The sequence below is a fragment of the Henckelia pumila genome, chromosome 1 (assembly GCF_033568475.1).
Source record: "Henckelia pumila isolate YLH828 chromosome 1, ASM3356847v2, whole genome shotgun sequence".
Classification (NCBI taxonomy): Eukaryota; Viridiplantae; Streptophyta; class Magnoliopsida; order Lamiales; family Gesneriaceae; genus Henckelia; species Henckelia pumila.
Genome location: NC_133120.1, coordinates 49,140,344 through 49,157,855, shown reverse-complemented (window position 1 = coordinate 49,157,855; position 17,512 = coordinate 49,140,344). Strand labels below are relative to the sequence as shown.

Sequence of the window (17,512 nt, the reverse complement as noted above, 5' to 3'; positions counted from 1 at the left end):
TCCGGGTATCCGTATCTGGGATAACTGTATCAAAACTGCTCAAACTGGTGCCTAGGACATGTGCTCGTCACAACGGGGAGTCAAACCACTGTGTGCGACCACTCACTTCAAACTGGACGTGGACCTGGGATCCCTCGATGTCAGTGTCGGCTAGTTCGGTCAGCGGGGCCCTCGACATCAAACGTTCAAACAGGGCTGAGCAACCCTACTGAGCCATCTCAAAATATGTACAGGCATAATATGATATGCAAATGCCGCATAAATAATCCATGCAATCATGACACATAAATGCAACATGTAAGCATGCATACCCTGCTGGTAATCTCAGTCAATACTCACGTACCTTACTAAGGCAGTCCTATAAGTCATGTCTAGGTTCCAAGCCTATTGACCATCCTACTGCGTCTACAATGCAAAATACCCATGCATCACTATTTAAGATCTAAAAGCCTTAACTAAGCTATAGCATAATTCTTAATATTTTTAGGATCCCAAAGTTATACCTGCGTCCATCGTCAACCCTTTGCTGTTGAATGTACCAAATCCTAGACACAGCTCCGCTGCAACTTCCGGAACTCCTCGCCAACTTTTGGGGTACGCCTAAAAGCTATGAAATGGCCAATATGGACTAAGAAGCAAGAGGAAAGGAGGGAACTCGGTGCAAGAAATGAGCTCTCAGACCCTCTATTTATAGACTGCGATCGGAGCATCCGATCACGCCATCGAAGCATCCGATCTTCATCGGACCGTCCGATCCATGCATCGGACCGTCCGTTCTCTGCCACACGTCAATCCATTTACATGCAACTATACACCTATCCCGGGTACATATCGGACCATCCGATCCATGCATCGGAGCGTCCGATGTCCTCTCATGATGTCAGCAATGACGTCATCATGCTGACCAACTTGATGATGTAATCCCTAGTCAGATCGAACAGTCCGTTTACCTGATCGGAGCGTCCGATCTCGCGTACTTCGGATGGTCCGTTCTCTGATCGGATCGTCCGATCCTACCCGATAGTTTAAACCCTTCGGGCCATTTTCGGACGTCCTGAATCCGATTCTCAATTTCTTAATCCCTTTTAGGAATTCCCTAAATCATGTTTTATTTAATCTAAATATGATTACTGAATTAAGTGCTAATTACTCATTAATTCTGGATACGGGTCACTATATTTGAGGCAGTCTCCATCAGTGGGCTGACGACGGACGCAGGTATAACTTTGGGTCCCTAATAACTTTAGGGAGTTTCTAATAGTCTAGTTAAGACTTTTAGAGCACTTTAAGTGATATAGCGACTACATGATTATAGGCTTAGAATAGAGAGCAGGACTTGCTAGTTTGCTCTTATTGTTGAGTTTGAGGTATGTAAGTACTGACCGAGATAGCCGGCATAATATATACACATTTATGTTGATGGTATGTGCCATGTTTTACGGTTTTATTGTTTAAGCACATGCATGATTATTCTATATTGCATCTCGTAAGAGGTGGGTCAGGTGAGGGGAGGCTCAGCCCCGTTTTGTTTTGTCAATCACCGGGAGACGCCGCGACGTCGGAGACTCACGCTACGGTCATAGGGAGAGTATGTGAATGTACCCCGCGGAGTCGCTCTCCAGTCGGTTGTGCATATTCAATTGGCAACCCTGAGCAGAATGAGTTTTACTGGCTTTTAAATCATTTTTGCATGGTACTTGTTTATATATAATTGCTTTCGTATTGAGCGTAGTTGCTCACGTCTAGTATTTCTGTATTTTATGGACACTCTATTCGACGGGACATGTCTTAGATTGGGCGACGCCGGAGGATCGCGGCAAGGCGGAGACCCGGATCCAGGGTTCCAGTGAGTTTCCCTTAGTTAGGGATTTGATACACTGTTCGACTTGGTAGTATTATACAGTGTTTATTTATGGGTTTTCTGTCGCTTGTATTCTGCTGACTGCATTTTGATTTAGATTCTTTACTTTTCTGTTGTTAAATTCTGATTATATTTTGCTTAAGTTAAATGCAAGCTTAATTAGCTTCTGATTAGTAGCGGATGTTGGTTGGGTCGTTATAAAAATAGAAGGGGAAAATAAGTATGTGAGGGATTTCAGAATAAGTTTTTTTGAGGGACCGGGCACTCATTTATGTTTTTGGTTAGAGATTTATCGCCAATTTGCCCTTAAAAGTTAAAAGTATCTTTACTTTAATCATAGAAAATACGATTGTCAAGAATCTCTTCGTGTAGTAGCAAATGTGAAAGCCTTAAGATCCGAGAGGTTTCGGTCTAGAATATCACTAGCTGGGTTGTCTTATATATCGTCTGTTGTATGCATTTAGGTACACGTACTGTCGAATACGTTAAATTTGCTTTTATCCTTCTGATTGACAAACTGTGTGTGTCCTTTGGTTGTGTAATTTTGTCATCAAGTGGACTCCTCTACGCCTTCCTATATCTGTCCTGCGACTTGAGGAAGATTAACACTAACTTTTATGTGAAAAGTAACAAAATTTGCAAGAATGGAATCTAGAATTGCAAATAAAAAGCTAGTTTCGATACAACTTCTACCAAACAAAAACAAGCAAAAACACAAGAATTAAATATGTTCACGTTCAGAAAGCTTCAATTCTGTGTGCTACTGGGGTCTGTATGACTTGCAGTATTTGCACCACTTCTGCCATGGAAGGCCTGCTTGAAGGTATCTGAGAAGTGCACACCAAGGCCAGTTTAAGTACTGGAAGAACCTCCTCTTCGGGATACTCCCCCATGCCCGGATCCACACAATCCAACACGTTTCCTTGTTCCAGCAAAACTCTAACATGATCACTCAATATCACCACGTTATCTTCTCCGTACTCCACCGGCCTCCTGCCTGTCACCAGCTCAAGAATCAGCACACCGAAGCCATATACGTCGCATTTTTCGTTGACCCTTAAGCTCTGGCATGCTAATTCTGGGGCCACGTATCCAGGTGCACTCTGAAACCGGTTGCTCACGACATGCTTATCGAGCTTGGTTAGAAGCCTTGCCAGTCCAAAATCGGAAATTTTTGGGTTCAGGTTCTCGTCTAGGAGAATGTTGCTAGGTTTTATGTTGTAGTGTATGATTGGTGGACGGAACGAGTGATGCAAATAGGCGAGACCCTTCGCTGTTCCTAGCACTATCTTGAACCGGTGAGGCCATAAAAGTGGGATGAAAGACGACGTCTGCTCGTGTAATTTGCCCTGTAAGCTTCCTTCCGCTGCATAATCTGATACAAGAAGCTGCAAATGTGGCGTCCAGTAATATCCTCTAAGTGAAATCAGATTGGGATGTCTTGCCTTTCCAATAATTCTTACTTCTCTGTCGAATTCTTCTTGATACTGAAGTGTATTGGCTGTCACCAGTTTCTTGATTGCCACAACTGTTCCTTCACTCCCCAACGAAGCCTTGTACACCGAACCAAATACCCCTTCGCCAATTTCGATGGCCTTGTTTAGTATCAGTTCAATACTAGTACTCAGCCAATCAGGTGTCGATTTTGAGTCCAAAAGAACGAGTTTTCCAGTTGCCAAGTTCGCTGATCTTGTGGAGCTTGAACACATGCTTTCTAAAGCATTCTCTATATAGGAAATTTTCCTCCGAGCCGAAGCATTCAACAAGCTTATCACCATTACCCCGACAGCAATCACAGCTGCAGCTGATATTGCCACCAAAGATGAAACACTAAGGAACCTGTGATGCCTAATGTTTGTGGAATCAGTACCACTCGGGTGTTGGCGATCGTTATTGTCTCGATCCCCTCCTTGATTGCCATAAGCATATGGATCAAGAACCAAAGGCTTTGGGACATTAAGCTTGCACGGCCCCTTCAATAAGGGTGAGCAAATACCCAAATTACCCTGGATCGCACTCGCATCTAACGTTTGGAAAATGCCTCCAGAAGGCAGTCGACCCACAAGCCGATTGTAGGATACATTAGCAATCAAGAGATTTTCAAGTTTTCCAAGATCTTGAGGTATTTCTCCACTCAATTCGTTGAACTCCAACTTCAGAATCTTGAGCTTGTTTAGCATTGACATTGTTCTGGGAATTCGACCACTCAAATTGTTATGGGACAAGCTCCTGTATTACAATTAACGATCTCGTCAAACATATAAAAAAAAAGGCCAAAATCATGGTCCCGAATTGCGATATAAACAACAAAACTTCTAGAACTCACAGCAAGTAGAGAGAAGTGCAGTTGCCTATTTCTTCAGGAATTGGACCTGTCAATGAATTTCCATCAAGCTGTAGGATAGCCAAGCTACCAGAATCACATATATCACCAGGAACCGATCCAATTAAGCCATTGTTTCTGAGATCCAACACACTCAAATTCTGAAAATACCCGAGCTCAGGTGGCATTCTCGATTCCAAATGGTTCCAAGACAGATTCAAGTATCCTAGCTTGGCGGAAAGGCCTATTTCTGCTGGAATTTCTCCAGTGAGACTATTATCCGATAGATCCAGTATCTGAAGGGACTCAAAGATTTTACTGGAAGCAGAAGGAATCGGACCCGTGAGCTCGTTTCGTGAAAGATCCATTTCGTCTAAGTTCATGTCAAATAACCCCTTTGGAATACTGCCATTGAAGCCATTTCTTCTCAACCTGATTATAGTTAAGGTCGAGTAATCTCCCATGGACTCTGGAATGGTTCCACTCAACTTGTTCTCAGAAAGACTCAGAAATTTTAAAGATTTCAAGTCTCCCATTGACATTGGAAAAGATCCCATCAAATCATTTCTTGAAAAATCAAGGTATTCCAGGCTGCTCAATTTACTGATCCATTGAGGGAAATCTCCTGTAAGCAAGTTCTTGGATAAATTCAAATACGTAAGAGCTGTAAGGCTTTGCAAACTATCTGGAATCCCTTCTGTAAAGAGATTATTGCTGAAGTCCAACGTATTTAGATGTGGGCATAACCCAATATCAGCTGGCAAGGATCCGGAAAATTGATTTCCATTTAAAAACACCCGTTTCATGTTATGTATACCAGCAATACCAACAGATAGTGGTCCGGATAAGGCATTGTTCGAAAGATCCAACGTTCGAAGCCTTGTTAGCAACCAAATTCCCCCAGAAAAATTCGGGTTCCCAGAAAAACGATTGTTCGACAAGTTAAGATGATTCAGAACAGCACATCTAGCAACAGAGCCTGGAAATTGCCCTTGAAGAAAATTTCCAGCTAAAGATAAAAACCGAAGAGCGGGACAATTATCAAAAATGGTATCAGAAACAGTCCCAGATAAAGAATTCTGTGACAGATCAATGAACTGAATCGAACTCATGTTATCAAGAAACGAAGGGATTATCCCCGTAAGATTATTATTGCTGAGATTCAGCCTCTCAAGACTTGAGACAAGAGCCAACTCTGGATTTACACTACCCGAAATTTTGTTATTGGACAAAGAAAGTACCTTCAAGAAACCCAACTTCTCCAGGCCCCTACCAAACTTCCCCGACAAACCCAACCCGTCGAGTGAAATCTCCATAACACGGCCATTTCTGGAGTTGCATTTCACGAATTTCCATCCACAGGGGGAGTTGTCATCTTCATTCCACGAGTCCAGGTTCCTCCAAGGATCTTGAAGAGCTGATTTGAACACAAGGAGGCCTAAAACATCGTCGTTAAGTTGCAGAGTCTCTTCACCCAAACAACCTATCAGAAACGCTGCTGACACAAATGTAGCCAAGATTAACACCGCAAAAGACTTCATTTTGATCATCAAATCTTGACACAAAGGAAGAATGGCTAGCTATCCATTCCTAAACAGGGAAGGATTTGGCCAAGAAAAAGAATAACATAATTTTTTTTCTTTCTTTTTTCAGTGGAAATGGCTAGATCTTGAGGTGGGATCGTTGGATTCTGCGCAGAAATGGCTGTGATAGTGTGCTAACGTGAGAGTGTGGGAAGTAGCAATTTGTGGTTGTTGTGTACATGAAAATGGATTCATTTATCTTTTGATGAAGTCATGGAAAATTGGAATCTATGCAGAATGTTTTGGCAGTGTGGTGTGTTTGTCATGTTTCGTCTTTCAAAATCTGGTTTATCTCAACAATTTATTTATTTAACGATTAAAATCATTTTCCCTTGATACATCAACTATTCATAAAATATGAAATTAATATATAAATTATGAAAAATGATTTTATTGATACTTGATCAAGTTATCAAATCACTTTTATCTTTTGTTTAAATTATTTTAAACTCCAATATTTTTGTTAAATTGAAATAGATATACAATTACACATTTGATTTTTTCAAAATTATTTTATTCATACGCATACATTTATATTTATTTTAATTATATATAAAAAAAAAGAGATCCCACTCATTTTAAGGAAACATTATAAATATTAATTAATACAACCATAGACATACACACGTATATGTATATAAAAATTAATAAATTAGATTCAAAAAACAATAAAATTGATAAATTATATATTCAAAAATAGTTTAGTTTAAAAAATATATATAATAAAATGATTTATTTCCCTTTATCTATTTTATAATATTATCATTTATATTAATAAAATTACAATTCATCAATAAATCAGAATATACACAACTAAAATATAATTTATTATATCTACAAATATTTTTATATTTAAATATTTAACTAAAAATACCATTAAAAAACACATGTAATTTTTCAGAAATTTCTAAACCAAATACAAAAATTTTTGACAATTATAATTATGTAAATCGAGATAATAAGCAAGATCCACATGATGTTGTGTTGTTTTCCCGACATTCCAACGATATTTTTTACAAATAGATATACATGTGTGCGTTTTTTCATTTATAATATACAAATTTTATTTTAAATATTTTTCGGATGCATAGAATACAAATTTATTTTTATAGTATAATACATATGAATTTTTTAAATAACTTTTAATCAATAAAATAATTTAAAAATTAAAATATATATCTAATTGAATTTAATAATAATGTTGGACTTAAGAGTAATTTAAGTAAGTAAAAATTTGACTTTTGACTTTGATTATATACTAAATAAACCATTTTCAATCGTTCATGTACCAATTTGACATTTTATCAATAGTTCATATATCAAAATAATCTTAACTCTTTATTTAATACATGTTTTTAAAATAAATTTTTCAAAAATTAGCATTTTTTTATAATTCTTGCTAGATTAATTAATAATAATAATGGGTATGTTTTAAAATAAACTATTTATTTTTATTATGAACAAATATAAATTCAGAACGATGTAGTCATATAACATTTCATTCCTATATCACCACAAATTTAGGATATTATGATTTTTATGGGTCTTACATATATTTATCTTTAGTCCTTTTATTCTTCGTAAACCTCACTTATATATATATATATATATATATATATATATATATATATTCTCATAATATCATTATCTGTTTAAAAATCATTATTAAAATTAGAATAAGCAATATGTTAATTTATATAGTTTCCATTTAAAAGAGTAAATTAAAAATCAAATATAAAACACAAAAACTCATATAATATATATGATCTCACAAATCATTATCCAATTCGAATAATAAAAAATATTAATTTTATAACAAAATATTTCTTTTCTCAGTACATTTAAATTAGATCAATCTGTTTCATAATTTCTCGTAAAAATGAAAAAAAAAAAAAAAAAAAACTTAAAACGAAAAAATGAGGATCCAAAAAAATTACAAATTCCATTTATTAATCCAGTGAATCAACTTTCTGACACTGACACATACCCTTCAATTTCCCAAGGCCACCCCATTTTTAAATAAAATATGCATACATACATGCATATAGATGTATTGTAGAATAATTTAGGGATTCCTATTATAATATATGTTTCATTTTTGATTTTTTTGTGCGACGTTTTAAATGGCATCTGCTCTTTTGTTCTTTCCCTTTCACTTGAAATGGACTTCACATTTCCCTTTCTTGTGATATATGGTCCATATTTCATTTTATTACTTTTTTCCCAATTTTTTCGCATTATTACCTTTGTTTTGTATAAAATTATGACCATTTTTTTCTTTCTATTATTGAATTTCGCTTATAAGCCTATATGTGCTTATTATATAGAAAATTGAATTTCATGTCAACATTATTTTGGGTGATTTACACATCATTAACACTTTGAAATTTGAGTAGAAGATTAAAACCTATTTTCATTTTTTCATATTAATTATGGGTAACAAAGAAATACTTTTTGGAGTAACTCGATTCCCATTTTAAGATAATTATTAATTAAACATGATCAGAAGTTATTCATTTAAACAAATCAATTGCATATTTGAGTTCAGAAATTAATTTCTGGCTTGAACCTTTCGAACTCCCACGTGTATGTGTTTAGTTGACACATCAAACTCTGCATGGCCTAACCTAGTTCGGAGGTTCTAATCCCAGTTCGAATCTTCCAAACTCTGCCTTTGCTTCGGATCTTCCGAAATATTCGAAGAGTCCGGAGCCTGAAATTAATTTCTGAACTCAAATAAGCAGTTAATTTGTTTAAATTAATAACCGTTGATCATGTTTAACTTTTAATTATATTAAAATGAGAATCGAGTTACTACACTTATATTGGGTATACATGTAATATTTATTATCCTATATCATTTAGTGTGAAGTTCTTAGGTAACCACTTTAAATATACCAAAAAATAGAAAAAAAAATCATGTGAGATTATCTCATGATTTTATTTTGTGTGACGGATTTTTGATTCGACCCAACACATGAAGAGTATTTCTTTTTATGTCAAAATTATTACTTTTCATTTCATGCATGAACCGGATCGACCCGTCTCATAATAGAAAAACTCTAAAAAAATACCAAAATTTCCCCCAAAATAGTTTTCTTTGTTATAAGATCAAAAAAAATTAAATATACTTAATATTACATTTTGTATTAAATTTAGTTATATGCATACATAAAGTGCTGCAGGATGATAATGATAGTAACCATCAAATATCCTAGTATAATCGGGTGAGAATATAATTCACGATCATTTTTATCGGACAAACAAATTTAAATTTAATACCTAATTTAAAAAATATATAATTTATTTTTAAAATTACTTTAAAATTTTGTCGTTGAGTAAAATTAGAACAATTACTAGTAGTACCTGTTGTTTTGTGAAGGGTTACATAAAATTTATTTTGTATACAAAAAGAAAAAAAAATTTGAATTTTCTTTTTTTAATTTTGGTGATGACAAAATAATTAAAATAACTTCACATGATGCAATAAGGAAAGTCACGGGTGGCCTTAATGCCCTGTTGTGGAGCTGAGAAACTTTTGGGCCCACACCCAATTCTTGGTTTTATTTTTTGACATAATTTTTGGTTTTATTATGCTGTCCACAATAAAAAATATTGGCCCATGCATTCATAATTTTCATGCAATTATTTCACTTTAGCACATTTTTGTGAGATAATTATTAAAAAGGTCCCTATAGTTTTATACAATTATTAATTATATCTATTTTCTTTCATCATTCTCAAATATGTCCTTCATATATTAAAATAATATCCTAAATTATCACTCAAGCTAAAAAACACTCAAAAAATTTCTAAAACCACCCTAGTTCATAATTATATATATTGGGCCATGAAAATAGAATAAGAGCCTAGGTATTTTATTTCAGACATACAAATTATTAATATTCTGTAACTTGGTAGAAGAGAAGTTTTCTTATCAAATCATGGATCTGAACATATGTTCGTGATGTACTAAAAAAAACATATGTTCGAGATTTTTAATTTTCAGGATTTATTCAAAAAATTTTGAATATTTTAAACAAGAAGATCTAACTAATGTTAGATATCATGAAGAATTGGAAATCAATCAGAATACTAAGGTAAATTATGATTCAAAGTCATAAATTCTTAGAAATTATTCTGGATTCATCTAAGATCACGGGAGATCTTAAAAATTCAAAAGACAGTACAAAATTATGGCAACCAGCTATATCACGTACCACAACAAATTGAAGGTATCCTTAAAAACAAAGAATAAATTTTGGAAACTTTAAATCATATTCAAACAAGGATCCAAAACCTAGAATAACAAACTAGTTCTATTCAAAGGGTCACGGGGGAAGGTAATCTCCATCATTTGGTATAGAACCTCTTTTACATCAGAGTTAAAAGCCAAAGTGGTGTATAAAATTCTAACTGACGAAAAAAGATTGATCAATCTTATCAAAATTATCTCAGAAAACAAAAACTGATGAAAACTATAGAAAAGATTGGTTTTGAGGATCTATAAGACCTAGCAGAATCATTTAAAAATCTCAGTGTCGTATATCTAAAAATGAACACAAATGATGGAGATCAATTCCTAGTAATTTCACAAAGATAAGAATGTGTGGGATCCCATAACACAAATATACGAGAAAATCATATGGAATTCCAAACAGGAGGAGAATCACACCTAGCAGGGAGAAGGTCAAGAAGGAATCAAATTACCTTGCACAACACCCTATGGGAAAACTGTTTTAGAACCAATATGTAGTCCTATGGGAAAACTGTTTTAGAACCAATATGTAGTGAAGCTACCCAGATCCACTATCTAATCAGAGTTAATTAGCGCATGCAATAAAATATTAAAAGCGTAAAGAGCGGATAATCAAATTACAACAAATCCAATCGGCAGAATACAACCGACGATAACAAAAGTGTATAAATATCATTATACAACCAAATCGAAGGTTCAGGGTAAACTGATCCCTACCCTCTAAAACCTCACACTCTCGGATCCTCAATCCTACTAAGAGCCGCCTGGACCGTCCAGCCTCAAACCTGCCCCACCACAAGGTACATCACAATACCCAAACACAGGGGCGTGAGCGACAAAGCTCAATACATAAGCAATAATATATGTACAAATATGCGCACACAAATGATTTAAAATCTCAGGTAAAACACTTGCTCATGGCGCCAGGAATATACAGTACCGGCTAGAAAACGACTCCGCGGGGTACTCGTATATTCTATATCAGGGCTGAGCCAACCCCATCCTGACCCGAATCCAAAACAGGATACAAGTCCCATATGGAAACTGTCATACCTGACTCGAGTCTAACATGAGATCACTGTTCCCTATGGATGAAAGAGTGGGTGCCCGGTGAGCCAACTTGTGGCTAAGGGGTTTTATGACTTTATGTATAAACAATCTTTTGTTTAATATAATTTACACTTTTATAATGACATTTACTTTATCTTTTATCATATTATTATGTTGTGACATACTATAAGATGTTTAGATGAAGACCTTGAATATACTATAGTGTATGTAAGATGTGGTGGCACATGGGGATGGCTATCATGAAACACATCTTATAGTCACTGTATATTCTAAACAGTTCCTAATCGATTGAGCCGTCCGTTAATAAGGATAAGGATCGCTCGAGATTGAGACTAGCATTTGCGATGCCGAGTACCACGTTTCATTGGTATGAAACATAGAGATGTTCAAAGCATGCAAATGGATATTCATACGATGAATGATCGAACTACCCTATCCGGACTTTCCAAGTGGTTATCACTTATCGAGTGGATAAAGTCCGCGGTTTTGGTTGTACACCATTAGTCCTTACTACTTGAAACATCATTGAGACTCTATATACTAGTACTGTACTTTGACTCGTTTACCGACTCTATTGGGGTCATCAGGTGTCGGGATTGGGTACAGTTACGACACATATAGGAGTCGATGCTTTGTTGTCAAGGATTCACCACATACTTGCTAGTGTGGATATCCTATGCAATCTGAGGAGATATTAGTGTGAAGAATCTCTGGCCAGAGTACATGATGTGTTTTAAGAAATGGTTTCTTAGTAGCACATGCGATGTCACTATTGATCTTCAAGATGCATTGCATAGTTATCGAATCTCGAACGACTCTCGATTTACCAATGGTTGTTAATTCGATCGGGATATATGGATGAAGGGACCGTACTGTACGCTAACCAAAATCTATTGGTTCTTGCAGGCACTATCAGTGATACCTAGGGAATCATGGGGCGATGTTGCTAGGCGCTCTTACCATGATTCGATGGGCAAGTCGGAAATTGTTGTTCCGAGTCACAAGGAGTTGTGAGCCCACGGCTAGCTGTATCCCTGAACCATTGAGGGTCACACAAGTAATGGATTTTTAATCCCCGTTGAGATAATTAAATTTAAAGAGTTAAATTTAGTGAATAAAGAAGTGGGACTTCTTATTTAAGAGTAGAAGGAGTAAGATTTCCTAAAATGACATAGTGATGGACATTTTTGGAAACCACTGAATTCGGATTCAGAAAATTTATCTTGACTTTAAAAGATGCAGAAATGGTTTCTGTGCACATTGGTGAAATTGGTTTATCAATCTGAGTCACGATGAATTTTATATTAATTTCTGAACATGCGGGCTTTGCTTGTCAGGCTTGAACTTATGACTAATGGGCCCTAAGCTGTTAGCAGCCCACATTATAAATAAGTTATTGCAGTACAGAAATTAAATAACACAGATCATAATTTCGAAAACCTAGAGAGCTCTCTCTTAGGGTTTTCGGCCGACCCCTCCCTCTCCCTCTCACAGTGTTCGAAAATTCTGTCTGTAAATTTTTGAATTTGCAGACTGATTTAACAGATCATATCTGTTCTATATCTTCGTAGAAACTTCTGATAGACTTTCTAGTGTAGTCTATCAGAGGGATTAAACTTCTGTTCGTGGACCTGATTGAAGAATTGTTCGTTCATCAGTTCCTGGGATATACAACAAGAGCAGTTTAATCTGTTGGTGTCCATAATCTCGTTTCGAGATTTCAAGGTAAAAAATTAATTGTTATTTAATTTTTACACGCACAATTTAATCGTAAAGTTTTGATACCCATGATATGGAATCGTTCCATATAAAATTTTAAAACTTCCGCTGCACCGGGTATCAATTCTGATTGATCTGAACACCGTTTTAAAACAGTGGTATCAGAGACAGGTTGCTCAGATCAAGCGATTAAATTAATCGATTGTACAAAAATTTTTAAGCCTTGGTTTTTTGAAACAAAAGAATTTTAAAAATTTAAAATTAATGGGCAAACCCGGGGCAGCGATGGACTCGCTGCCCAGCGACGGGCTGCCCGGCCCGAGCCCCTTTTGGGGCGCGGGCTGCCCGGGAAAATTAATTTTTATTTTTAATTAAAATTTTAATATGTTAAAATTCTATTTTTGGTCCGATCGAAAATTATTTTTGATTGGTCCACGAGGCGTCGGATCGAATTGTTCGAGTCCGAAAATTTTAAAATTGATTTTTGGATAAATTTGAATTTTTGGAAAATTTATAGATTTTATCCGTTAAATCAGATTTTATGAAATTAATTATTTTTGGTACAATTGATGATAAGATATGATCTTATGGAAATATTGAGTAAAATATGATTTTATATATAAAATTGGATTTTATATGTAAAATATGATTTTATTTGATAAAAAGGTAAAATATGATTTTGTATGTAAAATAAGATTTTATATATGGAATATGATTTTATCCTTTTTAATTTAATTGCCATTGCATGTTATCCAATAAATTAATTTTGAATTAAATATTATTGGATAAGGATGATCGATTACCATGACCAATTTTGTAGGTGTATGTTAGGGAATTTACATTTGTTTTTATTGTTGTTGGATTTATTAATGGGCCTGGTTTATGGCCCAATATGAATTGTCATATGTAATAAAAGTGGGCCTGGTTTATGGCCCGTTCCCACCCCTTAAAATGTATCCCCTACTTGTCATAGTTATTTATTGTAAATACATTATACTTAGTGGGAGATGAAGATTTGAAGACGGAGGTGGGCCCAGCAGACAATAAAAACTGAAGAAATGTAAATTGGAAGCACAATGTAATAGGATTGCATTGCATACTTGCATATCACCTAGGATTGGATTTAGACTCGTGATTGGCAACCACGGGTCGATTAGTAATGGAATCGATCATCCTAAAATATAATATATGATATTATCGTTGTATGCATGTTTAGACTAAATTGTATGAATCCCGCAAACATACAAATTTTAAATGATGAGACAAATTTTCAAAAATTAAAATCCCTCATTTTAAATATGATTTAAAATTGATATCAAGATAAATAAAGGAAATTTAAATATTGTTTAAATGTTCCTACCTTCCATCAACGATCAATGTATGAGATGCTACCTGCGGATACGGTCCGGCTCATATTATTGGGGGGGCCCGTTCGTCGGAAAGCTGTACATTGGATCGACACATGTTGTAAGTTGGATGGAACTCCCATGGGATTGGCTCATATTATTGGGGATCCACATGGCGACCGTCCATCACAACTTGATATTGATGGGTCATCTTGACATGTCACAATAAACGGCGTCATATTATTGGGCCCTTATTGGACATGAGGTAAAAACATGGAGGTTGCTTTGGAAGCAATTGGGCTCTACCTTTTGAAAATTATGGTTGGCTGATATTATTCGGGACTATAGTTTGTCAATTGGACTCCATATTCCCACTAAAGAAAATGTTTCTCGTTTTCACTAGAGGGTAGTGAAATCGTTAAAATAGTGGGAGTGAGATTCATAAAATAAATTTCGCCTATTTTATGTCTTAGTAAATTAATTAAACAATCACTGATTATTGTCTGTTTCTTTTCAGTATTTCATTAAGATGAATTCGCGCAATCCACTATTCTCTATTCTCGAACAAAATAAACTGACTAGCGCAAACTATACGGAATGGTTCCGTAAGTTGAAGATTGTCTTGACCTCGGAGAAGATGTTCTACTTGTTAGAAAAATCTCCTCCGAAGGAAGCACCAGCTGATATAAGTCCGGAAGAGTTGGCCAAACTTGATAAATGGTGGGACCATGATATCAAGGCCAAATGCTATATGCAAGCTTTTATGTCTGATGAACTCCAGAGGCGATTTGAGGATACCGTGAATGCTGCTGACATTCACGTACAACTCAAGGAACTTTTTGGGGCTCAATCGAGAGCTGAAAGGTTCGCTACTGTAAAAGAGTTAATGACGTGTCGCATGCGTGAAGTGACTTCGGTCCGTGATCATGGGGTACGCGTGATTTGGCTCATTCAGAAGTTGGTAACGCTTGATTTGGTATTGGAGCATGAACTCAATGTGAACTTATTACTTCTCTCTCTTCCTTCATCGTTTGACGGTTTTGTGGTGAATTTCAATATGAACAAGATAGAGGCCTCCCTTGAAGAGATGGTCAATATGCTTGTAACTTATGAAGCCACTTTAAAGAAGGATAAACCGGTTCTCTTGGTGGGCTCCTCTTCTTCTGCTAAGAAGGGGCCAAGTACAAAGGGTAAGAAACGTTCTGCATTATCGAAGAAAATCGGACCCGAGAAGAAGAACAAGACAAAGGCTTCAAACATGGAAAAGTCCAAGGATGTTTGCCATCACTGCAAGAAACCCGGTCATTGGAAACGTAACTGCAAGGAATATCTAGAGCAGTTGCGAACTGCGAAGGGTATGTTTTATATTGAAATAAATGTTTCACTTAATACTACTTCTTGGGTATTGGATACCGGATGTGGATCTCACATTTGCAATGATTTGCAGGTGATGACAAGAAGTCGCAAGCTTAGAATGGGTGAGACCCAGCTGAGGCTCGGAAATGGTTCTAGAGTTGAAGCCAAAGCTGTGGGAGACGTTTATTGAATTTTGCAGAACGATTTTAAGTTACTTTTGAGAGATGTTTTATTTGTTCCAGACTTGATTAAAAACATTATTTCTGTTTCTATGCTTGATAGAGATGGTTTTTCTTGCAATTTTGTGAATGAGATTTGCAATATTTACAAGAATGAATGTTTGATTGGAAATAGACAACTTGAAAACGATCTATATAACTTAAAATTAAAAGACGTTCCAATAAATTATGTTGATAAACCGGTAACAACGAACAAAAGAAAAATCGATAGTCAAAACCCGGCAAACCTTTGGCATGCTAGGCTGGGTCATATTTCCTCAAGGAGGATGAACAAGCTAGTGGGAGAGGGCATGTTTGATATGTCTGATATTAACTCTCTACCTACTTGTGAATCCTGCCTGAAAGGAAAAATGACTAAATCTCCATTCAAGGGGAAACCTGAGCGTAGTCAAAATCTGTTGGATTTGATCCATACAGATATTTGTGGTCCATTTAGAATTGGTACTCAATTTGGCCACACCTACTTCATTACCTTTACTGATGATTATTCAAGGTATGAGTATTTATATTTAATGAAATATAAGTCTGAAGCATTTGAAAAGTTCAAAGAATTCAAGGCTGAAGTAGAAAACGAACTAGGCAAAAGTATTAAGGCACTTCGATCGGATCGTGGTGGAGAATACTTAAGTGCCGAGTTTTTGGACTATCTAAAAGAGAATGAGATTCTCTCTCAGTGGACTCCTCCTATGACACCACAGCTGAATAGTGTTTCGGAGCGTCGTAATAGAACCTTGTTGGACATGGTTCGATCCATGATGAGCTTCACTGAGCTCCCACCATCATTTTGGGGCTACGCGCTTGAAACGGCGGTTTTGTTGTTGAACAACGTTCACACTAAAGCAGTGAACAAAACACCAAAAGAGTTATGGAATGGCAAAGCTCCTAAGTATTCGTACTTGAGGATTTGGGGATGTCCTGCTTACGTGAAGCAGACAGTGGGAGATAAGTTGGATAGTCGATCCACCTTATGTTATTTTGTAGGGTATCCGAAGAATTCAATTGGATATTATTTCTATCATCCTACTGAAACAAAAGTGTTTGTTTCAAGGAATGCCACCTTCTTGGGGAAGGAGTTCTTATTGGATAAGAAAGGCAAGATGATGGAACTCGAAAAAATTCGAGAAGAACCAAGATACAAAATAATGATCCTACACCTCAGGAACCATTGATTGACACGCCTATTACTAGAAGATCCGAGAGGACTTCTAGGCCTCCTATTAGATATGGTTTTCTTCTTGAAGGGGATCAAAGTGAACCCGACATTGGATGTGATCCAAGAAACTTCAAGGAAGCAATTTCTGATGCAGATTCGAATTTATGGCTTGAAGCTATGCAGTCGGAAATAGATTCGATGCATACAAACCAAGTTTGGACGTTAGTAGATCCTCCCGATGGAATTGTTCCAATAGGATGTAAATGGATCTATAAGAGAAAACTTGGGCCTGATGGAAAGGTACTGACCTACAAGGCACGATTGGTGGCAAAAGGTTATACTCAAAGACAAGGAGTTGACTATGATTAAACTTTTTCACCAGTCGCAATGTTCAAGTCCATAAGAATTCTTATTGCCATAGCAGCATGGTATGACTATGAGATATGGCAAATGGATGTGAAGACTGCATTTCTTAATGGAAACATTAAGGAAGAAATATGATGCAGCCCGAGGGATTCACATCCATGGGAAGCGAGCATAAGGTATTCAAGCTTCAGAGATCGATCTATGGTCTCAAACAAGCATCAAGAAGTTGGAACCAGA

The 17,512-nt window shown here is 36.1% G+C and overlaps 1 protein-coding gene across 1 annotated transcript; it reads right to left on the bottom strand.

The window, feature by feature from the left end:
* Nucleotides 1-2,498: 2,498 nt before the first annotated feature.
* On the bottom strand, nt 2,499-6,038 carry LOC140886922 (probably inactive leucine-rich repeat receptor-like protein kinase At3g28040). The gene is made up of 2 exons (XM_073293847.1): nt 4,188-6,038; nt 2,499-4,090 (listed from the first exon to the last, which is right to left on the bottom strand). Exons 1-2 carry the CDS (start codon nt 5,732-5,734, stop codon nt 2,599-2,601), a joined length of 3,039 nt encoding a protein of 1,012 aa, XP_073149948.1. The 5' UTR covers nt 5,735-6,038; the 3' UTR covers nt 2,499-2,598.
* Nucleotides 6,039-17,512: the final 11,474 nt, after the last annotated feature.

What these genes read in the sequence shown, in the direction of transcription:
- LOC140886922 (XM_073293847.1), bottom strand. Translation starts at nt 5,734, where the DNA reads ATGATCAAAATGAAGTCTTTTGCGGTGTTAATCTTGGCTACATTTGTG. An exon ending in TGCACTTCTCTCTACTTGCT is followed by an intron (nt 4,091 to 4,187) that starts GTGAGTTCTAGA and finishes ATTGTAATACAG; the next exon opens with GAGCTTGTCCCATAACAATT.